The sequence below is a fragment of the Salvelinus namaycush genome, chromosome 11 (genome assembly GCF_016432855.1).
Source record: "Salvelinus namaycush isolate Seneca chromosome 11, SaNama_1.0, whole genome shotgun sequence".
Lineage (NCBI taxonomy): Eukaryota > Metazoa > Chordata > Actinopteri > Salmoniformes > Salmonidae > Salvelinus > Salvelinus namaycush.
Genome location: NC_052317.1, coordinates 10,115,436 through 10,141,992, shown reverse-complemented (window position 1 = coordinate 10,141,992; position 26,557 = coordinate 10,115,436). Strand labels below are relative to the sequence as shown.

Here is a 26,557-nt window from a genome sequence, read left to right as displayed (position 1 = left end):
GAGAAAGAAAGAGAGAATTAGAGAGAGCATACTTAAATTCACACAGGACACCGGATAAGACAGGAGAAGTACTCCAGATATAACAAACTGACCCTAGCCCCCCGACACATAAACTACTGCAGCATAAATACTGGAGGCTGAGACAGGAGGGGTCAGGAGACACTGTGGCCCCATCCGATGATACCCCCGGACAGGGCCAAACAGGAAGGATATAACCCCACCCACTTTGCCAAAGCACAGCCCCCACACCACCAGAGGGATATCTTCAACCACCAACTTACCATCCTGAGACAAGGCCGAGTAAGGCCCACAAATATCTCCGCCACAACCCACTAGTCACTTTAATAATGCCACTTTAAGAATGTTTACATATCTTGCATTACTCATCTCATGTGTATATATTGTATACTGTATCCTTCACTATCTATTCTTTACTATCTATTGCATCTTAGCCGCTCTGTCACTGCTCATCCATATATTTTATACTTATATGTTCTCATCCATTCCTTTACTAGATTGTGTGTATTAGGTTTAGTTGTGGAATTTGTATTCATTAGGTTTGGAATTGTATATATTAGGTTTTGTTGTGGAATTGTTAGATATAACCTGTTAGATACTGCTGCACTGTCGGATCTAGAAGCATAAGCATTTCGCTACACTCACAATAACATCTGCTAACCATGTGTATGTGGTATAAAATAAAATGTTATTTGATTGAATTTAGACATCTCCCCTCACTGTGAATAAATAATGTATCAATCTAGAATATGAATCCGGGGTTGAAGGTGATTCGAGGTGGGTGAGTGAGAGAGGGGTGGACATTAATCAGAGCTCTGCCATTATTTGTTTGTGTGTGTGTGTGTGTGTGTGTGTGTGTGTGTGTGTGTGTGTGTGTGTGTGTGTGTGTGTGTGTGTGTGTGTGTGTGTGTGTGTGTGTGTGTGTGTGTGTGTGTGTGTGTGTGTGAGAGAGAGAGAGAGACATGTATATAAGTCAATGGTGGGACCTTGGAGTGAATACCAGGAGATAAATATATGTGTTGATTAAAGCCAGTGTGTCAGGTCAGGTTTTATACGAAGGGTTTCCACAAACTCATCATTAGAAAAGCCTCCCTTCTGTGTAGGCAACACTTTTCTGAGGATTGAAAATGGCTGCCGCAGTTTTCTCCAGACCTCACCGACTGTAGCTATGAGCATGATCTAATAATATCGGTGAACGTTGTTGACTAGAAATGCAATTCAATCAGATGTCTAGCGTTTTATGGATCATAATCTGTGAGCATAGGTAGATCATATACTCCAACTTTACATAAGATAATTTAATAATAGAACACAACCAGCAGTTTATATTCTGTTAAGTTAGCGGAGACACAGTAACATAGGAAAACATGAAGCCTTTATCTAAGTTCCAACACATACTGTAGATATGACACTTCTGTTCTGCTTCCCCTTGATAATCTGTGTGTCTATATTTAAACCGTGTGACATGAAATTCTCAATTTACCAGACTGCCAAAAACCTCTTGAGCCATGACTGGACATAACCATCCTGGGAAAGACCCTCGTCTGGTGGTGTACTAAAAACCAAACTCCGTTGGCACATGTAATACATAGAGTGAGCAGTTGGCATGAACCCCGCTGTGCCATTGCTGACATTCTATTTGTACTCTAGGGACCAGGGGCAATTTTGGAAGAGCCGTGACCATTCTTAGTTTTTTGACTAGGTCAGTATGTCACACTGAAACTCATTTCAACGCATGTATTGTGTTACTGTTGTCTATGGACTGACTTTGAACCCAATGTTAAACTGGCCATTTATGCTGGTGAGTTTTTAAATTGAAAGCTTCATTATTGAGAAACCCTAGCTTGTTTATCATGGAGCAAATGTCAGGTTCAAACGACTGTTTTGTCGTTTTTTCGTGTGGTGAATTGTTGTGAGAGCCAGTGGTATCTCTTAGTTCAAAGATGTCTGTTGATCTTTGTTGTCTGTTAAGCCTACCAGATCGTTCCTATTATGTGTTGTGATGTATGGGGAGAACATGTGTACGGTCAGAACAATAATGGAAACTCACAGCACCCCTCCTGGGGCACTTTTTACTGTTTTGTTCTTATATTATGTTTGTTGTAAGTTCCAACCTAAGACTTTGTCTCAGACCAAAATGGGGACTGTGTTATATTTTAATTACATGAAATAACTAATGTTATTCACAATATTATGCATACAAAATACTTACCTCATGTTCTTACCACAGTACTTACCCATCCAATTGAACATTTTGTTCTTTTTTCAAGCATAATCAATCAAGTTGTGTTGGTTTTGTTAAGATTGCTCATTGACATTCCTCATGGGTATGTGTCTCTGCAGGCAGGCACCATGCTGACCAGCATTACAGACGGGATCCTGTGCTGTCTGACTGGGAAGGCTGCCAGCCTAGTGATGCCTGTCGAGTCCTCCGAGCCAGCTGACACCTTTGAGTTTGTGGAGGTGAAGCCCGGGAGAGTCCTAAGGGTTCGCCACATCATCCCTGAGCGCCAGTCATCGGTGGTAACGGAGGAGGACCAGGTAAAGGAGCCAGAGCAGGAGAAGGGCAGTGGAAGCAACAACAGCAGCAGTGTGCACTGCAAGCGCAAGATCACTGTCTACCGCAACGGCCAGCTAGTCATTGAGAACCTGGGTGACGTGCTGCACTCGCAGATCCTCCAGTGCCAGGATGGAGACCTAGAGCCCTGTAGCACCGTGGAGGTGGAACTGGCCGACTATAAGGAAGTGCCCACCTCCCCCGAACCCAAACCCACGCCTCCCCTACCCACGGTCGGGGATCAGAAACCCGCGGCGCCTCCTCGCCGGCGCCATCGCAAGCCTAAGCGCACATTGATGATTGACTCGGAGAGGGAGATCTCCAGCTGCAAGGGGACGCACTCGGATGTGGCGCTCTTTTTCGTACATGGGGTAGGCGGCTCGCTGGACATCTGGGGCAGCCAGCTGGACTTCTTCTCGCGGCTGGGGTATGAGGTCATCGCCCCTGACCTGGCGGGCCACGGAGCCAGCACAGCACCCCACATCACGGCGGCCTACACCTTCTTTGCCCTGGCAGAGGACATGCGTGCCATCTTCAAGAAATACGCCCGTAAACGCAACATCCTAGTCGGGCACTCCTATGGGTCAGTATGCTTGCTTCTCTGTTAAAACGAATGGTCAAGTATCATCTTATGTCTTAGGTCAATTAACAGAAGGAATATCATGATAGTAAAGGAATTACAGTATTTGAACATGCCCTGAAACACACCATAAACTGGTCCTGACTATGTCTGAAGAAGAAGAACCAATCAGAGAGCAGGGTTATGACGATGGCATGATGGACCAATCAGAGAGCTGTGTTATGATGAAGTCATGATGAAGCGACCAGTCAGAGAGCAGGTTATTCGATGTCATGATGAAGGACACATTAGAGAGCAGGGTTATGATGATGTCATGATGAATGGACCAATCAGACAGCAGGGTTATGACGATGTGATGATGAATGGACCAATCAGAGAGCAGGTTCCCAAGACGTTATTTTCACTTGTTTGATTATATCCCTTTTCAGGGTATCGTTCTGTACCTTCCTGGCACATGAGTATCCAGATCAGGTTCACAAGGTGGTGATGATCAATGGAGGGGGGCCCACAGCTCTGGAGCCCAGCCTCTGTTCCATCTTCCAGCTGCCTTCCTGTGTGCTGCACTGCCTCTCCCCCTGTCTGGCCTGGAGCTTTCTCAAGTAAGTAAATCATCCCTTCTCTTTGTAGACAAAACAATATTGCAGTGCAGACAAAACAACAACCCATTGCTAGACAAAACAACATTTTGTAGACAAAATAACAACACATCGCTAAACAAAGAGAACACCAATCTATCGCTGAAGACAAAACAAAACCAAGAAACTCTTCATACAAAAAGTATACTGTACACTAGGGTTCCCGAATAGTCGGTTGCCCACAAGGAATTGTATTTGTCCCCCCCCCCCCCAAAATAGACTGCAAAACATTTGTGCGCCAGTTCACACAAAAGTTCATGTGAAAATGTGCTCACATGGTTGATGATATTACTAGGTTAACTAGCTTGTTCTGCGTTGCATGTAATCGATGCAGTTGCTGTTAATTTATCATCGAATCACAGCCTACTTCAACTTCGCCAAACGGGTGATAATTTAAGAAAAGCGCATTCGCGAAAAAAGCACAATTGTTGCACAAATGTACCTAACCATAACCATTAATGCCTTTCTTAAAATCAATACACAAGTTTAAAAAAATGTAAACCTGCATATGTAGTTAAAAGAAATTCATTTTAGCAGGCAATATTAACTAGGGAAATTGTGTCACTACTCTTGCATTCAGTGCAAGCAGAGTCAAGGTATATGCAGCAGTTTGGGCCGCCTGGCTCGTTGCAAACTGTGTGAAGACCATTTCTTCCTAACAAAGACCGTAATTAATTTGCCAGAATTTTACATAATTATGACATAACATTGAAGGTTGTGCAATGTAACAGCAATATTTAGACTTAGGGTTGCCACCCATTCGATAAAATATGGAACGGGTTCCGTATTTCACTGAAAGAATAAACGTTTTGTTTTCGAAATGATAGTCTCCGGATTTGACCATATTAATGACCAAAGGCTTGTATGTCTGTGTGTTTATTATATTCGAATTAAGTATATGATCTGATATTTGATAGCGCAGTCTGACTGAGCGGTGGTAGGCATCAGCAGGCTTGTAAGCATTCATTCAAACAGCACTTTACTGTGTTTGCCAGCAGCTCTTAGCAATGCTTGAAGCACAGCGCTGTTTATGACTTCAAACCTATCAACTCCCGAGATTAGGCTGGCAATACTAAAGTACCTATAAGAACATCCAATAGTCAAAGGTATATGAAATACAAATGGTATAGTGAGAAATAGTCCTATAATTCCTATAATAACTACAACCTAAAACTTCTTAACTGGGAATATTGAAGACTCATGTTAAAAGGAACCACCAGCTTTCATATGTTCTCATGTTCTGAGCAAGGAACTTAAACGTTAGCTTTTTTACATGGCACATATTGCACTTTTACTTTCTTCTCCAACACTGTGTTTTTTCATTATTGAAATCAAATTGAAAATGTTTCATTATTTATTTGAGACTAAATTGATTTTATTTATGTACTATATTAAGTTAAAATAAAAGTAGTCATTGTTCATTCAGTATTGTTGTAATTGTCATTATTACAAATATATTTTTTTCTCTCAAAATAATCGGCCGATTAATCGGTATCGGCTTTTTTGGGCCCTCCAATAAATCGGTATCAGTATCGGCGTTGAAAAATCATAATCGGTCGACGTCTAGTTTGCGCCAAGTTGATAAATCTCATAATTCTTCTGAAATTTCGCACGCAGATATTTACGCAAAGGTTATACATGAGGCCCCAGGAAATCAGCTCAAAATTATTTTAATTTAGGGAATCTGTTCCCAAGTTTTCACGCGCATAAATAGAGACACATATGTGATCGTATCCCCATGTAATCAAGATTTGAAATTATTCTGTTTTTGAAAAAATATATATATATGTTTGGGGTTCTTGCGGTACCTTTTTTGTAGTACACAAGTTATTTATAACTATGTTCTGGCTCCCTGACCATCCAAGGTAAAATCGTCCCACGGCTGAATGTAATTGGGGACCCCTGATGTACACTGTCAATGCTTAACTACTACTGCATACACAAAGTAAGGGGAATTTACACAGAATTTCGAATATCAGATAATACTGATGGCTTCCAACTGGCTCATTCATCCCCCCTCCTCTCCCCTGTAACTATTCCCCAGGTAGTTGCTATAAATGAGAATGTGTTCTCAGTCAATTTACCTGGAAAAATAAAGGTATACAAAAAAAATATATACAGTGGGGCAAAAAAGTATTTAGTCAGCCACCAATTGTGCAAGTTCTCCCACTTAAAAAGATGAGAGAGGCCTGTAATTGTCATCATAGGTACACTTCAACTATGACAGACAAAATGAGGAAAAAAAATCCAGAAAATCACATTGTAGGATTTTTAATGAATTTATTTGCAAATTATGGTGGAAAATAAGTATTTGGTCAATAACAAAAGTTTATCTCAATACTTTGTTATATACCCTTTGTTGGCAATGACAGAGGTCAAACGTTTTCTGTAAGTCTTCACAAGGTTTTCACACACTGTTGCTGGTATTTTGGCCCATTCCTCCATGCAGATCTCCTCTAGAGCAGTGATGTTTTGGGGCTGTTGCTGGGCAACACGGACTTTCAACTCCCTCCAAAGATTTTCTATGGGGTTGAGATCTGGAGACTGGCTAGGCCACTCCAGGACCTTGAAATGCTTCTTACGAAGCCACTCCTTCGTTGCCCGGGCGGTGTGTTTGGGATCATTGTCATGCTGAAAGACCCAGCCACGTTTCATCTTCAATGCCCTTGCTGATGGAAGGAGGTTTTCACTCAAAATCTCACGATACATGGCCCCATTCATTCTTTCCTTTACACGGATCAGTCGTCCTGGTCCCTTTGCAGAAAAACAGCCCCAAAGCATGATGTTTCCACCCCCATGCTTCACAGTAGGTATGGTGTTCTTTGGATGCAACTCAGCATTCTTTGTCCTCCAAACACGACGAGTTGAGTTTTTACCAAAAAGTTCTATTTTGGTTTCATCTGACCATATGACATTCTCCCAATCTTCTTCTGGATCATCCAAATGCTCTCTAGCAAACTTCAGACGGGCTTGGACATGTACTGGCTTAAGCAGGGGGACACGTCTGGCACTGCAGGATTTGAGTCCCTGGTGGCGTAGTGTGTTACTGATGGTAGGCTTTGTTACTTTGGTCTCAGCTCTCTGCAGGTCATTCACTAGGTCCCCCCGTGTGGTTCTGGGATTTTTGCTCACCGTTCTTGTGATCATTTTGACCCCACGGGGTGAGATCTTGCGTGGAGCCCCAGATCGAGGGAGATTATCAGTGGTCTTGTATGTCTTCCATTTCCTAATAATTGCTCCCACAGTTGATTCCTTCAAACCAAGCTGCTTACCTATTGCAGATTCAGTCTTCCCAGCCTGGTGCAGGTCTACAATTTTGTTTCTGGTGTCCTTTGACAGCTCTTTGGTCTTGGCCATAGTGGAGTTTGGAGTGTGACTGTTTGAGGTTGTGGACAGGTGTCTTTTATACTGATAACAAGTTCAAACAGGTGCCATTAATACAGGTAACGAGTGGAGGACAGAGGAGCCTCTTAAAGAAGAAGTTACAGGTCTGTGAGAGCCAGAAATCTTGCTTGTTTGTAGGTGACCAAATACTTATTTTCCACCATAATTTGCAAATAAATTCATTAAAAATCCTACAATGTGATTTTCTGGATTTTTTTTCTCATTTTGTCTGTCATAGTTGAAGTGTACCTATGATGAAAATTACAGGCCTCTCATCTTTTTAAGTGGGAGAACTTGCACAATTGGTGGCTGACTAAATACTTTTTTGCCCCACTGTATATATCATTGGCCTACGAGTCTGACCTCTTTTTCCAACATGTTCAGGGCTGGGTTTGCCCATCAGGGAGCCAAAGAGAAGCAGCTGCTGAAGCAGGGCAATGCCTTCAATGTGAATCCATTTGTGCTGCGAGCCATGATGAGCGGGCAGTATTGGCCTGAGGGGGATGAGGTGTACCATGCTGAGCTTACTGTGCCCATCCTGTTGGTGCACGGCATGTACGACAAGTTTGTGCCTATGGATGAGGACCAACGCATGGCAGAGGTAAGGAGACACAAATGAATGAATACCAATCCATGTGAATTTAGTTCAGATGCTCTACTACTCATGAACGAAAGATAAATTATATAAATGTATGTTTTATGATGTGAATTATGAACAGTTCCTATCATGTCACAAGCCTGTCATCTTCAATGACTAATATTAGATTGAATATGGTCAACGTAATCTGTACCACTGTTTTGTATCTTGATTGTAACTATTATCCTTTTTATTTCAGATCCTTCTGTTTGCATTCCTGAAAGTCATTGAGGAGGGCAGTCACATGGTGATGATGGAGTGCCCTGACACAGTCAACACCCTCCTGCACGAGTTTTTCCTATGGGAGCCCGACATGTCCAAAAAGGACACAGTTAAGACTGATCCTGACAAGACTGTTACGGTCAATGGCGTTGTCGTCCAGACACCAAAACCAAACAAGCCCATGGACAAATAACCAGTAAGGAGTTTCATTTTACATGAGCAAACCCAATCCGAGGGCCTGTCTTTGGCAGGTGGCATGTGGTGTTAGGGCTGCTCACAGGCTGAGAGCTGTTATTAACCGGGCCAGAGTTGGTTGTTGAAGAGGAGGGGATGCAACTGGTGCGCCAAGCTAGAGTGGCATTTGAATGGGACTTAGCACTGTCGAAAGAAGACAGGAAATTATGGAAAGAAGAGAGGCGGAATCTAATACAACGACAGAGATGGGTGTTTCTGTTTCCCCTTTGACAGCTGTCTGTGCTGTTTGTAATGTGGTGTTTGTAATCAGATAGACCTTGGGTCCAGAGGATGTTTTTAAAACACAATATCCATTCGTAATGCTCTGAAGTACCAAACTTGGGTTGGTGAGTGGGCCATTGTCAACCAAAGTGAGGAGGGCATGACTATTAAATGGTCTGTGGATTGCCTTACTATCTATCGTCCATTATCTTGTGAATAATATATCACTGCTGATTGGTGTCCTCCTGTCATCAGTTTAAAGTTAAGGATCTTATAAGACTGGGTCCATATTATGGATTCTCTTCAAGGGAACCATTAACTCAATAGGATAACTGAGAAACTATCCAGATAATGCTAGCCAATGGGTGACTGTGGTGTGTTATGGGAGTAAGATCAGCCAGTTTGCATGAGGTCATCCTCAATAATCATCCCCTATTAAGCAGGTTATAGACTCAAGTGTTGACTGGATGGAAGTAGTGGTGAATGGATTGGAAATTGTTATGGCAAATAAACATGCAATAAGTAATTACATAAAGTATGTTGCAGGCATAATAAAGACATACAGCACACCACACACCTAAACAAATTCACCATACAATTTCAACAGCCTCATCAAATATCATCACGCCAAAGGAAAGCTGTTAAAACATATCCTTGTGCAAACTACGTATCTGTCAGTTACAGTCAGCATCTGTCAACTTTGCTGTACACTGTGTATTAACTCACGCTTGAAGTTTAGGGTATCGGTTTGCTTTTGAAACCTAATGATTCATCTATGCACAACATGGAGTGTTTTGCCTTAAGAACATTTTGCGTGTGTTGTCCAATGTTGTGTATTTAGAAACCTATGCTTACTGTATGTGTCTACACTTGCGTATGCATTATCTAACCTAACTGGACCATTTGAAGTTGTTTCATGAATGGGCTTTTTAAGATATTTCAAGGAATTTCTTGACAACATACTTTGACAGTCGAGAAATCCAAAAACCTCCCGTGTCCTCTGAGAGTATAGTCTAAGGGGCATTATGGACAGAGAAGTTGGACCAAAGCTTTAGTGATAAGTAGTCATTTATTTAATAATAGTGATGCCAGTTATTAAATGTCCAATCTTGCAAGTTCAACTCGTTTTACCTCAGAATTTGATGTAACACCATTTAGAATGATGTTGTTCTCCAGTCTACAAGCTAGTGTAGCAAAGCATTTTCCTCCACTGCCCTCCAGTCAATCTGTATGTGCTTACTGCTTGCAATGTCAAAGGTCAACCATGATAAGCTAAAGGACATAACGTTATCAGGTGCTCATTTGTGAATGTTTTCGTGTCTCATAATGAGAATGTGTGATTAATCTGCGATTAAGAAGTATGAAGTACAGTAAGGCATTTTTCCGGTTCGGTCTTTTCGACTGCTGCACACTGTTTATTGCATATGCATTATTCTGAGAAAAGATGCAGGATGATAATGCAATTTCAACAGAGAAAAGAGGAGTTATGAACTGTAGACTAAAGAAAATGTACTAATAAGTAATGAAAACAAATAGGTTGAGGAACAAACTAGTTCGCCCCAGCTGTTGAAAAGAAAATGAATTCATGTGGACTGTCCACTACCATGAAGTGCTTCTGATGCAATGTCTGTTTTTGCACTGTATAGATTGATCCAACAGCAATATGGACTGCAGGGCGCGCGCACAGTTGCTTCCTCCGCTAAATGTATACAAATCGGTCAGTGTTCCTATCCAGTGTGCTATCATTTGTGGTTCAAAATGTTTGAATGTAATTGATGCATTTATTCATGGACATCAGAACATCATGTACTGCCTGAATGTATATGCATATAAAATTCTGATATATCGAACTGTTCAATTGAGTGTATGAATGTGCCTTTCCTGGCATGAATTAAAACAAATGTTTGCATTATATGGTTGTTTTTGTTCTTCTGTGAATGACTGTATGAACGAATGAATGAGGGCAATTTTGTTGTGAGAGACAAAAGTAACCATGACTTTTTGAGTGTACATTTCTGGCTCTGAGGCCTGGGGAGCCACCTCTGTTTAGGCTACTGTAGCCTCTGCCGAGTCCCCAACAACCGGATGATCCCGTTTTGGAAAGAGAGCCTGTGAAGCAACTTCCGCTTTTGGACGTTAACCACTGATGATCCATTGTATTGACCAGATACCCCAAGGGGCCAGGTTTCCAGTCGGGAAGCACGCCATCCCAGGTACACCATTGAGCTATAATAAGAACTAGAGATAGCCTTCAAGATGGCCCGACCGTTGTTTTTAACGTAATCTACTCACGGTCGCCTACGTCGATTCTTGGGGGCTGACATCTTGCTAGTTCCGGTATCAGGATCCCATTACTACATGCACGCTAGCACTGGAGCCCAGCTGAGCCCAACCTTTGAGCCCAAGCCCAGCATGTGCAGGAGCGGGGACATGCATTCCAGCGCAAGCTAGAGCGGGGTCGTGGATCTTGATTAATGGGGGAGGGGAAATTTGTAGGTGCTAGGCACCACCACGCAACCGTGACACAACCACTGAAAAAGGTAGATTTTTTTTTTGTCTGCAAGTAAATTATTCAGGACTAAGAGGAATGTACTCTATGTTTCTCTTTCCAAACAGACTAACTGTCTATGTATCTGGGAACAATGGAGGTGTTTGGGGTGAAGAGGACGGTGGACTCAGTGGAGGACATCCCAGCCACTTGGCAGTGAGGTTGTCGATTAATATCGTCTGGGCGCCCATGAAGGTGTTTTGCAAAGGATGAAAGTCGATTGTACTCAATTTGGAACTGGGCTGCCTCCCGAGCATCAGCCAGGTGCCCCGCTCTGGCCGACATCGAAGTCAGCTCAAAACAAAAGTGACGTAGGTTAAGCACATGGAGTAATGAGTAGGATTCTGTGCTTTCACATGCAAAAGTGATTGCTTTTGATAAAAACCCTTTATCTGCCTTCCCAAAGAAAAACGAGTTTGAAAATTCAAAGACATATTTTATGGGAAAGCGATGTATGTTTCTGAACGATGCACCATGCTGCCTTGTAGACAAATCAAATCAAATTTTATTGGTCACATACACATGGTTAGCAGATGTTATTACGAGTGTAGCGAAATGCTTGTGCTTCTAGTTCCGACATTGCAGCAATATCAACAAGTAATCTAACAATCCCACAAAAACTACTAAAAGGATGGAATAAGAATATGTACATATAAATATATGGATGAGCAATGACTGAGCGGCACAGGCAAGATGCAATAGATGGTATAAAATACAGTATATACATATGGGATGAGTAATGCAAGATATGTAAACATCATTATTAAAGTGGCATTAAGAAAGTGACTAGTGATCCATTTGTTGGAGTGGCCAATGATTTCAAATCTGTATGTAGGCAGCAGCCTCTCTGTGTTAGTGATGGCTGTTTAACAGTCTGATGGCCTTGAGATTGAAAAATAGCTTCTGTCTCTCGGTCCCAGCTTTGATGCACCTCGCCTTCTGGATGGTAGCGGGTTGAACAGGCAGTGGCTCGGGTGGTTGTTGTCCTTGATGATCTTTTTGGCGTTCCTGTGACATTGGATGCTGTAGGTGTCCTGGAGGTCAGGTAGTTTTCCTCCGGTGATGCGTTGTGCAGACCGCACCACCCTCTGTAGAACCCTGCGGTTGTGGGTGGTGCAGTTACCGTACCAGGCGGTGATACAGCCCGACAGGATGCTCTGAATTGTGCATCTGTAAAAGTTTGTGAGGGTTTTAGGTGACAAGCCAAATTTCTTCAGCCTCCTGAGGTTGAAGAGGCTCTGTTGCGCCTTCTTCATTCCATTTCAATTTGTCCGTGATGTGTACGTCAAGGAACTTTCCACCTTCTCCACTGCTGTCCCATCGATGTGGATGGGGGATGCTCCCTCTGCTGTTTCCTGAAGTCCACAATCATCTCCTTTGATTTGTTGACATTGAGTGAGAGGTTGTTTTCCTGACACCACACTCCGAGTGCCCTCACCTCCTCCCTATAGGCCGTCTCATCGTTGTTGGTGATCAAGCCTACTACTGTTGACCAAGCGGCGCAGATTACTGTTCGACTTGAGAAGGGCGCTCCTCCCTCACCACTTTTTCTTGTTCATGTCACGGGCTGTAGCCGGGTGCACCGTGGCTCAGGTTAATAGACCTCCCTCAGTGTTGGCACTGCTACTTCCTACCTGACGGGTAAGAGGACATCACACACACACACTATTAAGAGTGTTCCCCTATTTACATGTTTGGGTGTACTTGTGTCTGAGGTGAGGGATGATAAGCCAGTGTTTGAGAAGAGGCGTCTGGTGTGTTTAGGAGGACATGTGGATGCACTTTCCTGGATTATTATTACCCTATACCCTACCATTACTCCACTACTCTCACCCTGGCCTAGCCCCTTACTCTCAAACTACTAACCCCTAAGTTTCCAACATGACCTGACTTGTGAGTGTGTGTGTTATACATGGTGTTACAGGAGGAGTTGAAGGCGGAACACGCCTCATACTTACGGCAGCAGCCGGATCTCCGCCGCCACGATGGCCGACTTCTTGCAGAATACTTCCGGTTACTACGAAAAACCGAGCGACGTCATCATGTTCGCCCTCAAGGACTTCTCTCCCCTCGCATCCCCCCGATCCCTGGGGGGCACATTCAACACCGCACCTTGAGGACACACACTGGGGCTGCGTCTCAATAGTCTAGTAGCTTCCTCTCACAGGCACTTTAGTGAGGACAATACTCTTCTGGTTAGCAGTTGTCACTAGTATGTACAGTGGCCCTCAATATCTAGAGTATTGATGAAATATGAATGCTTTTATGGTGTTTTGTTTTTTACTGTGTACTGTTCTTATTTGCATGAGCTTTATTGAAACAAAGTCCAATCAACTCTGTTGATATAGCAATCGCAAGAGTTACACTTATGTCAGTTGGGGTGAATGAAAGAAAATGTATTATTTAATGTCTTATCCTTTAGTGAGAATTACATTTACATTTTCTACATGCTTTAGTTTCAGGTTAAGGGAATGTGTTATGATCTAAAAAACGAACTTAAGCCACCGGGAAGGGGAACCAAGTCAGAATGTACTGTACCCTACATCAAAGTCTGATGAACTGTTGTCTTTCTGATTTGTTGAGATCAGTCGTCAACAGCAACAAAAAAGAAACAAAATCAAAAACACCTTTGTGATTTTCTGAACTAAGAGGACTACAGTTCCCAGAGTACACCTGAAGCTACGGCTGTGTCAAGTCGTGGTTGTGTGATTGCGTTGTGTTAAACAGAAAATATCATACAACTGTCTCCTGAAGTGCACATATGTGACCGACTGGTTCAATTTGGTCTTATGTAGCAAAATTTGATAATAGAGACTCGGCTCTAGAAAATGGTATATCATACAGTACAGTTGAGGAACGATAGGAAAGTAATTCTTATTTGAAAGTTGATAAACTTGTAACTCCACTTTTGAGAAAATAATGACCATATCATAAAGCTGACAAAGTCAGTCTTTTGTTTAGACATGTAGCTAGCTAAACAATGAACCATAATCCCAACTCATAATGTTACTACCCTGCATGAATCTACAGATAGCTAAAGCTGACCAACTAGGTTCAATGTTAGCTAGCTAGCTAGCAATGTAAATGGTTCTGAGATACAAATAATGTTACTACACAGATCATACAAGTAACGTTAGCTAGCGAGCCAGCCAGCTAACGTTAGCTAGCTAGCTAACAGTACGCAACTTGCAATGAAAACAACTTTCTGACAAAATTAGAAATGTATAATATCTGAAAATGTAGCTAGCTACCCATATACATGGATGAACGCTTCTCCCTCTCTGTCACGGATGCCATGTTTGCCCTTATTTTGAAGATGTAATCCGGAGACAAGCTAGAAACTAACCAAAACATTGTTTCGAAAGTTGCTTTTAGTAGTTTTTTAAACGGATTAGTTTATTGTTGTTAAATTACACAACTTATGCTACCTTGGACCACCAGGCTGCTGATGTCATGCAGCCTATCATTTTTGAGTTTATACTTTTTCATAACGGCAACAACAAGTTTGATGTCGAACGACAATAGAATGTTCATGATGTCACTGCGACAGCTATATACAAACACGTCGATAGACGTAGTATAAACCAGCCTTTAGTCTTGAAATCTTTGGTTGTTTAGTATACTGCCATACTCACGGTTTAGCACTTGGCCTCACATGTGAATCCTTAAAGAGATGTCTGGGGCTAAGTTTTTAGATTGTGTGAACCATGCTGGATGGTTGTGTAGACAAAGAAGAGCTCTACAGTAGATGCACCAAAACATTCAAGGGCCATTTTCTCAAAAGTGTTGTTACAAGTTTATCAAATGTAAAAAACGAAATTTAAAATGTTGCTACATAAGACCAAAAAGAGCCGGTCGGTCACATATGTGCACTTCAGGAGACAGTTGTATATTTTATGTTACACACAACACAATCACACAACCACGACTTGACACAGCCGTAGCTTGGTAACATCAGTTGTACTTTGGGAACTGTAGTCCTTTTAGTTCAGAAAATCACAAAGGTGTCAGCATGGCCACTGCCCTTTAAATACGTAACTCGCTGCTTCAAACCACACCCACCCACCAAACCGGAGCAAACGTTCCATCAGCAAAGTGTTCCTTCATCAAGAGACGAGCCTTTTCACATCAGATGCCACCATGCATCAACCAACGATAATGTCGTTTTTAAACCCAGTCTCTTTCTATATTTGTTTAGTGATAATAATCTAATTTATTTGGAAAAAAATATTGGCTGATATTGCACGTCGACAAAATCGTTCACTGATTGGCTCGCTAGCTACGTCTGAATTTATGCGTATGATGGTAAACATCTGAGCGTGCGCTTGCGTACTGGTAGTAATGGAGGACAGGTCCTTCTCTTCGGGGTAAAATCGGAATTACTTTTGATATCAAGACAACAACTGCCCAATAATTATTGGTTGAAGCTGTTTAACATTGTTGGTAAGTTATAATATTTTAAAGTTGTAACTTAACGCCATTTGTTCATCATGAACACGTCGTTGAAATTGCAATGGCTAGCTAGCTAGCAGACGTTAGCAATAAGATGGCTTGCTAGTTAGCTTACTTAGCTATTTTCTATGTATTGTAAGCGAGATATTTAGTTATCATAAAATCTGATTTCTTATTGACGTGTTATTATTTATATTGTTTATGACACGCACAACATTAGGCTAGAACATTGACTATAAGCTGTTAGCCGTTAACTAGAGCTGTTAACTAGATACACTTCAGGGTAGGCCGAACTTAACTTTAAGAGACGCTGCTCTCGACCAATCAGGTTGCTGCTTTTCTTTTGGTCCGTTAGGTACATACTAGAATGGCAATGAACCTTCTTATGATAGGATAAATGTCAGCCATTTTGGTCAGGGAGTTGGTCAACTATGTTTGGCCAGTGCTGTGTATTGTGTAAAATAATTATTTTTAACGGCCCACCTCAGAGGAAGTTGCCACATTTGTTTTGAGTAATTTCAGTCCTAGAGCGTGATTTCTCGTTTAGGATTAATATATTGCTGATGCTATGTATTGGCTAATGAGAGACTTTGAAGCCACCGGTCGGCCACATTGGCAGTCCTCAGAAAAGTAGTCCTCCATAGGAATAAATAGAATTCTAGAGTATTTAATTTAAATGCTTCTTGGATAACATCACATGTATTTTTGTTGTTGTGGTGGAGACAGTAACTATTGCACTTTCTAAAGTATACTTTACGAAATGTTTTAATATATTTTTATTTCATTTTCATGTTTAGCTCTATAATAGAATAAATATGCCAAAAAAAATGTATACATTTATAAATATATTTCAATAGCTTCCGAAGTATTCTTTACAAAGGTGGGGGAGTGCCAAGAGGGAGGCACGGTGGCTTCAAAACAACGCCCCCTGGCAGTCATCTAGTGTATATAAATAATTGATTCCACTTCGAAGACTGACACATATGCTAATACATATTAAGGAATTTTGGGTGGGAATGTTGTGGTGCTTTTCACTTGTAGCAGAGACATGTCAACACATAGGGCACTGAATGACAGCTGTCAATGTAACTAGCTAGCATGCTAAGCTAACCATAGCCAGCTATTTTTTTATCAATTTATTTAACTAGGCAAGTCAGTTAATTAAGAACAAATTCTTATTTACAATGACGGCCCACTGGGGGACAGTGTTAACTGCCTTGTTCACGAGCAGAACGACAGATTTTTACCTTGTCAGCTCGGGGATTCGATCCAGCAACCTTTCAGTTACTGGCCCAACACTCTAACCACTAGGCTACCTGCCGCCCCAAAAGTTAAGTGAGCACCATTTCAGTTAAGACAGGCATACTGTTAAGGCGTCCGCATGTTTCTCACCGAAACAGTTCGGAAGAGTTGGAGCATATATTATGATGACGTTTTTGTTCATTTTGGTCTTCGGTAAGGGTTATTTCAGCTTTTCTGGCACATTTTTTTTTTTCTTGAGGCAAGCTGAAGTCGGTAGCTGAAGTCTACGCCCCTTCGTCAGTGATTGGTCAACAGTAGGGATTATTCAATAAAGTCTTTGTTGTCAGTCAGTGAGAGTCGACTCGTTTCCTTGCACATTTTTTTCAGTGAGAAATACTTCACCAAACATCTTAGTTGATGTAAAATTGCGGGACTAAGCAAAAACGTCAGACTCTCCTCAGCAAAACCTGCAAAATTGATGACAGATTTCTTGAATTATATTAGATTCATTCGGATTATTTTGAGTAAGTGTCTACTGTCTCAAAATGGACAAACTGTAATATTGCTGCTTTTTTTCTAGTTTTTCAAGCGAAGGTCTTTTAAGGCAGTATGCGAGCACACTCGTTCGGTTTGCCAAGCCGAACTCGGCTAGGCGCCAGCCGTACTGAAGCATGCTGACACCTTAAGTCAAGTAAAAATAATAATTTCAGAAAAAGACTACCAGCCTACGTGTCAAAAGATGAGTCTCAGCTAAACCATGCCTATATGTGCTGTTGACATGTTAAGATTTGACATGTCTGACTCTTGCCCTTTTGATAATTCTAGTGAAGCTGTGTCGGATTCCACACGTTATTAATAGCTATGTTCTCTCATTTCAGTGAGCTAGCTACAGTGCATTCAGAAAGTATTCAGACCCCTTGACCTTTTCCACATTTTGTTACGTTACAGCCTTATTCTAAAATTGATTAAATAGTTTTTTTCCCTCTCATCAATCTACACACAATATCCCATAGTGACAAAGCAAAAACAGGTTTTTAGAAATTGTTAGCAAATTTATAAACTGATATCACATTTTACATAAGTATTCAGACCTTTTACTCAGTACTTTGTTGAAGCACCTTTGGCAGCGATTACAGCCTTGAGTCTTCTCGGGTATGACGCTACAAGCTTGGCACACCTGTATTTGGGGAGTTTCTCCCATTCCTCTCTGCAGATCCTCTCAAGCTCTGTCAGGTTGGATGGGGAGCGTTGCGGCACAGCTATTTTCAGGTCTCTCCAGCGATGTTAGATCGGGTTCAAGTCCGGGTTCTGGCTGGGCCACTCCTGCATTGTCTTGGCTGTGTGCTTAGGGTCGTTGTCCTGTTGGAAGGTGAACCTTCGCCCCAGTCTGAGGTCCTGAGCACTCTGGAGCAGGTTTTAATCAAGGATCCCTCTGTACCTTGCTCCGTTCATCTTTGCCTTGATTCTGACTAGTCTCCCAGTCCCTTCCGCTGAATAACATCCCCACAGCATGATGCTGCCACCAGCATGCTTCACCGTAGTGATGGTGCCAGGTTTCCTCCAGATGTCATGCTTGGCATTCAGGCCAAAGAGTTCAATCTTGGTTTCACCAGACCAGAGAATCTTGTTTTGTATGGTCTGAGAGTCTTTAGGTGCCTTCTGGCAAACTTCAAGGGTGCTGTCGTGCCTTTTACTGAGGAGTGGCTTCTGCCTGGCCACTCTACCATAAAGGCCTGATTGGTGGAGTGCTGCACAGATGGTTGTCCTTCTGGAAGGTTATCCCATCTCCACAGAGGAACTCTACAGCTCTGTTAGAGTGACCATCATCGGGTTCTTGGTCACCTCCCTGACCAAGGCCCTTCTCCCCCGATTGCTCAGTTTGGCCGGGCGGGCAGCTCTTGGAAAAGTCTTGGTGGTTCCACATTTTTTCCATTTAACAATGATGGAGGCCACTGTGTTCTTGAGGACCTTCAATGCTGCAGAAATGTTTTGGTACCCATCCCCAGATCTGTGCCTCGACACAGTCCTTTCTCTGAGCTCTATGTACAATTCTTTCAACCCCATGGCTTGGTTTTTGCTCTGACATGCACTGTCAACTGTGGGACCTTTATATAGACAGGTGTGTGTGCCTTTCCAAATCATGTCCAATCAATTGAATTTACCACAGGTGGACTCCAATCAAGTTGTAGAAATATCTCAAGGATGATCAATGGAAATAGAATGTACCCGAGTTGAATATTTATGTAAATAAGGTATTTCTGTTTTTTGTTTAATACATTTGCAAAAATTTCTAACAACTTATTTTCGCTTTGTCATTATTGGGTATTGTGTGTAGATTGCTAATGGGAAAAAATATGTATATATTTTAGAATAAGGCTGTAACGTAACAATGTGGAAAAAGTCAATGGGTCTGAATACTTTCCAAAGGCACTATATATATCAATGCTAAATATTATAGGCTATCCATATTACCGGCAAGTTTGTTTTGCATGGCCTGGTGCCCCGGGTGGGTGAAGATTTCTTTGGGGGAGTGTGGTTCTAACATTTTTAAAATAATAGTCGTATTTATACAGATAAACTGTAACTTGACATTATGTTAATTTCCAGGGGGAAATAAGTGGGGGCGAAAAGCACAAGTTTACACCCCCTATTTTAATTTGTTCCATGGCTCAGGCAGTCAAGTTAAGTAGACCAGACCCAGTTGCTATTGCATTGGTGTCTATGGGAGACCCACCCCGTTAATTAGACTGGAACTGACAATGTTTTTTAATCGTAAAAGGCCTGAGTGAACTATTTTCATTTATCCACCATCTGTAGCCAAAGATGATCTATTATATTGCTCAGTCGTGACTTGTGATCTTTCCAGGTGTTTCTGATGAATAAATAATGCCATGCTGGTGGCTGGCACCATTTCAAATGAAACCCAGCACATAAATGAAACAGACTAAATTATTTACACGTCATTTATTAGGAAAACTCACATCATTGGCACAAATTTGCACGAAGCGGGCAGTTCGGTTTTGTCACTTCAAGCCCAAAAATATCATACTTAAGACTAAAAGGATGACTTATTGACTTACATTGTTGTGCGACATCGTGGGTAAGCTCTGGCCATCGTCTTGCACCTCTCAAAAGTGGATTTCCACTGGTGTGGGCGTTTTTAAGATTTACATTTTTGTTAGCTAGCTTGCCAGCCAGTTTTACAGGAATGATTCCATACATTTTTCAAATTAACTGACAATATGCCAACGTTCCATTCAAACAATGCAGTCAATCCACAGCCATACACTGGCTGAAATCAGTTGATGATAGGACTTAGGACAGCAAGTACTGATATTGTATCATATAATACCACTCACAGCTTTCCAAGAAAACAAAAATGGTCTGTTTACATGTATTTTAGAGGTTATTATACTGAAAATTGGTATAAAACCCATATAAACTGTATTTATAATTATATTACAATATTTTAGGTTGACAATAGTTATATTACACCATTTCTGATATCACATGCCTTTTTATTTTCCTGCGTAAGTAAAATCGGTATTATGCCCCTACTGCCATTCATTCCAATTAGACTGGTTTGGATTTCTCCCTGACCAATATGGCTGCCATTTTGACCTCATTCTGGGACTTTGAGGGATTATGACATATCCCTCATAATATTATAATAGGATCTCAATGGGAACATGCATGAGACAAAGGACTAAATCAACTTCGACTGACTTGTTGTTTACATAGCTATTTACAACTGACCAACACATTGTAAACACTCAGCAGCCTAACAAAGGGCTGTGACTTGGTCATGAACCAGAATTTTGGCAATATTATGCATCACACAGATGTTTTCCCACCATCTGGCCACCCAGTCACCACAGATTTTTTTTCTTCTTCCCCAACGGACATCCTTAGCATTATCAATAGCGTGCATGCTCCCGGACTACTGTTGTTTAACTGTCGCTATTCTTGTGATCTTGAAACTTGTTTAATTCTGATCTGCAGGTCCGTTCTATTTAGGATGGCGTCTGATTCGGGGCCTCAGGCTCCCGGCTCCAAAGGGATCATGACCTTTCACCCCACCGCTGAGGAGTTCCAGAACTTCAGCCGCTACATTGCCTACATGGAGTCCCAGGGAGCACACAAAGCCGGCCTGGCTAAAGTAAGCAACGACACAACCCCTTCTGCATTGTGACGATTATTTTGCATTACCTTTACCTGCTTTCAGAACTGTAACTTTGTGGTGCAAAATGCTTGTTTTTACAGATCGTGCCACCGAAGGATTGGAAACCCAGGAAGTCCTATGATGATATAGATGACCTGGTGATCCCAGCTCCCATCCAGCAGGTAGTGACGGGCCAGTCAGGTCTGTTCACCCAGTACAACATCCAGAAGAAGCCCATGACCGTCCGAGAGTTCCGCAAGACGGCCAACAGCGACAAGTGAGTCTGACTGCACCAACACTGTAGCATCTGTAACGTATATTTTTAAAACATACTGAGCCTAGTGTATGAATAAGCTATACTGTATGTTCGGTCTGTGGTTAGGAAAGCCACTCTGAGGACATGCTATATGATTAAGGAAATGATACAGCTACAACATGTAATATGGTTGAAAGTATGACAGGCTGTGGCTTTACAGACACTCATTTAAAAATGTCTACTCAGCTGTGCCGATTGTCCCTATTTATTTTTTCCCCAACATAGGTTCTGCAGTCCTCGCTATACCGACTTTGAAGAGCTGGAGAGGAAGTACTGGAAGAACGTAACCTTTAACCCGCCCATCTACGGGGCTGATGTAAACGGAACGCTCTATGACCCAGTGAGTAATAACGAATCCCCTCTGGGTTGTTTTTAATGTTCTATGGTGTTTACAATGTTAACATGTTGTTATCGTTCCTGGTTATAAGGATGTTGGCTGATGAGTGAGATGTTGTGTGGACGGATGGCTGTGTAGACGGACGGTTGTGTAGATTACTTGTAAGTGTTTCTCTCAGAATCGTGTGCTGCACCCGCAATTTGCATTCACTACAAATACACAAGGTTGCAATGGTTTTGTTTCACTGCAGCGATGACGATGAATCTCCAGCGACAATAGTTACATTATTCTGTCGTTCTCTCCAGGATGTGACCGATTGGAACATCGGCAAACTGAACACCATCCTGGACACGGTGGAGCACGAGAGTGGCATCACCATCGAGGGGGTGAACACGCCCTACCTGTACTTTGGCATGTGGAAGACCACCTTCGCCTGGCACACCGAAGACATGGATCTCTACAGTATCAACTACCTCCACTTTGGAGCGCACAAGTCCTGGTAACTAACTACACTATTACTCACATAATACATTTACCTGTTAGTTTTGTGTGTGTGTAAGAGCCACATTAAGCATCAACATACTGACGATGGTCATGTAGGTGTGGTTTGGGGACTCTTTGTCGTTATTGGAGCAACACTCAACGAGTAAAAATAAACGGCAGCTGTTGTGATGTCCGTGTGATAACTGATTTGTTGACGTTATGACGCCCTCACAGGTACTGCGTTCCTCCAGAGCATGGGAAAAGAATGGAGCGCTTGGCTCAAGGTGAGAGGGATGATAATGTGTGACGTTTTGATGCTGTTTTTTCTTTTCTTTTTCCTTCTCCTTCATATTAGAAAACAACTGATTTTTAACAAGCTTTAATCCAACACACTGTTTTCTGTTGTTCCCTTGCAGGGTTTTTCCCTGGAAGCCACCAAAATTGCGAAGCCTTCCTGAGGCACAAGATGACCCTCATCTCTCCCTCCATATTGAGGAAATATGGCATTCCATTTGAGAAGGTAATACTAGCCTAATGTATGATGTCAAACTCTTATGCTGATATATAAAGCTTTATACAGAGTCTAGTATATCATTGCTATTTCCTATTCGTTTTCCAGATCACTCAGGAGCCGGGTGAATTCATGGTGACGTTTCCCTATAGCTACCACGCCGGCTTTAACCACGGCTATAACTGTGCAGAGTCCACTAACTTTGCCACTGAAAGATGGATTGAGTATGGAAAGCAAGCCATACTGGTAAGGAAAAGGTTCATTTTCTTTCAGTGTTCCTCCTTTAAAGGTGCTATACATAGGATTTGTATTTTTTGGGGCATTTCAGAAATTTCTCATATCTGCAGTAATAGTGGAATGATAGTGTTTCACCGTATTACTTACCTGCCAGTGTGTGATTGGCTGTGATATTCACCTATTGATTTCTCCCGCCGGGCCGGCTTATTTTATCAAAATGGGGTGGTTGTGTTATCTAGTGGAAACCGGGGCAAGCGGCCAATGTAGAAATCCCTCTGTCATTTCCTGGTTGCTAAAATTCTACACTGTTTGCTCAATTTCAATTTATGTGAGAAAACAATCCCTGAATACTGTAGGGAATCATTGTTGAATATCTTATCAATAACAAACAAATATACACTGAACAAAAATATTAACTCCACTTGCAACAATTTCAAAGTCACAGTTCAAGGAAATCAGTCAGTTGAAATCAATGAATTAGGCCCTAATCTATGAATTTCATGTGACTGGGAATACAGATAAACATCTGTTGGTCACAGATACAGTGGGGAGAACAAGTATTTAATACACTGCTGGTTTTCCTACTTACAAAGCATGTAGAGGTCTGTAATTTTTATCATAGGTATACTTCAACTGTGAGAGACGGAATCTCTCACAGTTGAAGTGTCCAGAAAATCACAGTATGATTTTTAAGTAATTCATTTGCATTTTATTGCATGACATAAGTATTTGATACATCAGAAAAGCAGAACTTAATATTTGGTACAGAAACCTTTGTTTGCAATTACAGAGATCATACGTTTCCTGTAGCTCCCTCCAAAGATTTTCTATTGTGTTCAGGTCTGGAGACTGGCTAGGCCACTCCAGGACTTTGAGATGCTTCTTACGGAGCCACTCATTAGTTGCCCTGGCTGTGTGTTTCGGGTCGTTGTCATGCTGGAAGACCCAGCCACGACCCATCTTCAATGCTCTTACTGAGGGAAGGAGGTTGTTGGCCAAGATCTCGCGATACATGGCCCTATCCATCCTCCCCTCAATACGGTGCAGTCTTCCTGTCCCCTTTGCAGAAAAGCATCCCCAACGAATGATGTTTCCACCTCCATGCTTCACGTTGGGATGGTGCTCTTGGGGTTGTACTCATCCTTCTTCTTCCTCCAAACACGGCGAGTGGAGTTTAGATCAAAAAGCTCTATTTTTGTCTCATCAGACCACATGACCTTCTCCCATTCCTCCTCTGGATCATCCAGATGGTCATTGGCAAACTTCAGACGGGCCTGGACATGCGCTGGCTTGAGCAGGGGGACCTTGCGTGCGCTGCAGGATTTTAATCCATGACGGCATAGTGTGTTACTAATGGTTTTCTTTGAGACTGTGGTCCCAGCTCTCTTCAGGTCATTGACCAGGTCCTGCCGTGTAGTTCTGGGCTGATCCCTCACCTTCCTCATGATCATTGATGCCCCACGAGGTGAGATCTTGCATGGAGCCCCAGACCGAGGGTGATTGACCGTCTTCAACTAATTCCATTTTCTAATAATTGCGCCAACAGTTGTTGCCTTCTCACCAAGCTGCTTGCCTATTGTCCTGTAGCCCATCCCAGCCTTGTGCAGGTCTACAATTCTATCCCTGATGTCCTTACACAGCTCTCTGGTCTTGGCCATTGTGGAGAGGTTGGAGTCTGTTTGATTGAGTGTGTGGACAGATGTCTTTTATACAGGTAACGAGTTCAAACAGGTGCAGTTAATACAGGTAATGAGTGGAGAACAGGAGGGCTTCTTAAAGAAAAACTAACAGGTCTGTGAGAGCTGGAATTCTTACTGGTTGGTAGGTGATCAAATACTTATGTCATGCAATAAAATGCAAATGAATTACTTAAAAATCATACAATGTGATTTTCTGGATTTTTGTTTTAGATTCCGTCTCTCACAGTTGAAGTGTACCTATGATAAAAATTACAGACCTCTACATGCTTTGTAAGTAGGAAAACCAGCAAAATCGGCAGTGTATCAAATACTTGTTCTCTCCACTGTACCTTTAAAAAAACAATTAACAAAAAAAGTAGGGGCTTTGATCAGAAAACCAGTCAGTATCTGGTGTGACCACCATTTACATCATGCAGCAAGTCATCTCATTTGTGTAGAGTTGATCAGGCTGTTGATTGTGGCCTCTAGAATGTTGTCCCACTCGTCTTCAATGGCTGTGCGAAGTTGTTGGATATTGGTGGGAACTGGAACACTTTGTCATACACTTCGATCCAGAGAATCCCAAACATGCTCAATGGGTGACATGTCTGGTGAGTATGCAGGCAATGGAAGAACTGGGACATTTTCAGCTTCCAGGAATTGTGTACAGGTCCTTGCGACATGGGGCCGTGCATTAACATGCTGAAACATGAGGTGGTGGGGGAGGATGAATGGCACAACAATGGGCCTCAGTATCCCGTCACGATATCTCTGTGCATTCAAATTGCCATCAATAAAATATAATTGTGTTCGTCGTCCATAGCTTAGTTTGTGCAGAAATTCTTTGGTTGTGCAAACCCAGAGTTCCATCAGCTGTCCAGGTGGCTGGTCTCAGATGGTCCCACAGGTGAAGAAGCCGGATGTTGAGGTCCTGGGCTGGCGTGTGAATCTGGTTGGACGTACTGCCAAATTCTCTAAAATATATGTTGGAGGTAGTTTACGGTAGAGAAATTAACATGAAATTCTCTGGCAACAGTTCTGGTGGACATCTCTGCAGTCAGCATGCCAATGGCACGCTCCCTAAAAATTTGAGACGTCTGTGGCATTGTGTTGCATGACAAAACTGCACATTTTAGAGTGGTCTTTTATTGTCCCCCAGCTTGTTGATATGCTGCACCTGTCAGGTGGATGGATAATCTTGGCAAAGGATAAATCCTCAATAACAGGGATGTAAAATAAAAAAAATATGCACCAAATTTGAGAGAAATTAGCTTTTTGGTGCATATGGAACATTTCCGGGATCTTTTATTTCAGCTCAGGAAAAATGTGACTAACACTTGTTGCGTTTTATATTTTTTGCTCAATATAGTTTTTACAGGTGTTTGACGCTGGTGGACAAAAAGTAAAAGGCTTAAGAATGAGTCTCCGACATGTTACGAGGAAATGGGATGCGGGGGACGGGGGAGATTTGTTTTGAATGCAGCCTAGTGCTGTTGCAATTCCCCTACCTTCCACATAGGGGAGCCATTCTGAGATTCTACATGTAGCACTTTTAAACAACCATGTGCATTAATATCATTATCAAGGACTGCTATAGTAGTAACATTGTGGCATATATACAGTATATATATTAAATGAGGAAAACTGGGAAAAGACAGAGCTTTATCAGACAGTATTGATAATAAAAGGACTATCAGACTGACTAGTTTTACTTTAGTGTTTTTTTTAACCTTCATTCTTTGGGGGAATGATTACTTCCCTAGCACTTATAGTTCCTTCCTCTTGCCTCCAGTGTTCGTGCAGGAAGGACATGGTGAAGATCTCCATGGACCTGTTTGTGAAGAAGTACCAGCCGGAACGCTACGAGCAGTGGCTGGCGGGTCGGGACACGGGGTCCATTGACCACTCACGACCCACCCCAGAGGCCAAGGAGTTCCTGGGGGAGGAGGAGGGGAAGGACTGCATCTCACATGAGCCCTGTGTGGAGGAGCTCAACACGGAGGGGGAGAGAAAGAGGTCAGAAGAGATCTGTTCATTTTTATGTTGGTCGAGCAGATTTTTTTTGTTTTGTTTTACGTTATATGGATTTAAATTCCCATTC

The 26,557-nt window shown here is 42.2% G+C and overlaps 2 protein-coding genes across 3 annotated transcripts in view; both read left to right on the top strand.

Moving 5' to 3' along the window:
* The first annotated feature begins 1,562 nt into the window (after window positions 1-1,562).
* On the top strand, window positions 1,563-10,332 carry LOC120055500 (protein ABHD8-like). Its single transcript, XM_039003364.1, has 5 exons — window positions 1,563-1,720; window positions 2,362-3,158; window positions 3,584-3,754; window positions 7,559-7,775; window positions 8,011-10,332. Exons 2-5 carry the CDS (start codon window positions 2,371-2,373, stop codon window positions 8,224-8,226), a joined length of 1,392 nt encoding a protein of 463 aa, XP_038859292.1. The 5' UTR covers window positions 1,563-1,720; window positions 2,362-2,370; the 3' UTR covers window positions 8,227-10,332.
* A 5,035-nt stretch (window positions 10,333-15,367) lies between these two features.
* The window catches only part of LOC120055789 (lysine-specific demethylase 4A-like), a 34,935-nt gene continuing 23,745 nt past the window's right edge, over window positions 15,368-26,557 (top strand). The window contains exons 1-9 of one of the 2 annotated variants that reach the window (XM_039003756.1): window positions 15,368-15,480; window positions 20,749-20,890; window positions 20,995-21,170; window positions 21,435-21,549; window positions 21,852-22,045; window positions 22,264-22,313; window positions 22,446-22,549; window positions 22,649-22,786; window positions 26,249-26,472. In XM_039003756.1, coding sequence (XP_038859684.1) covers window positions 20,750-20,890; window positions 20,995-21,170; window positions 21,435-21,549; window positions 21,852-22,045; window positions 22,264-22,313; window positions 22,446-22,549; window positions 22,649-22,786; window positions 26,249-26,472 — 1,142 coding nt within the window. In that variant the 5' untranslated portion in view covers window positions 15,368-15,480; window position 20,749. Of the gene's footprint in view, window positions 15,481-20,733; window positions 20,891-20,994; window positions 21,171-21,434; window positions 21,550-21,851; window positions 22,046-22,263; window positions 22,314-22,445; window positions 22,550-22,648; window positions 22,787-26,248; window positions 26,473-26,557 lie in introns of both variants that reach the window. The other variant, XM_039003755.1, reaches the window with a different exon arrangement.

Coding starts and splice junctions, on each gene's coding strand:
- LOC120055500 (XM_039003364.1), top strand. CDS start 2,371: ATGCTGACCAGCATTACAGACGGGATCCTGTGCTGTCTGACTGGGAAG. Junction 3,159..3,583: donor CTAGTCGGGCACTCCTATGG/GTCAGTATGCTT, acceptor ATCCCTTTTCAG/GGTATCGTTCTGTACCTTCC. Junction 3,755..7,558: donor CTGGCCTGGAGCTTTCTCAA/GTAAGTAAATCA, acceptor CAACATGTTCAG/GGCTGGGTTTGCCCATCAGG.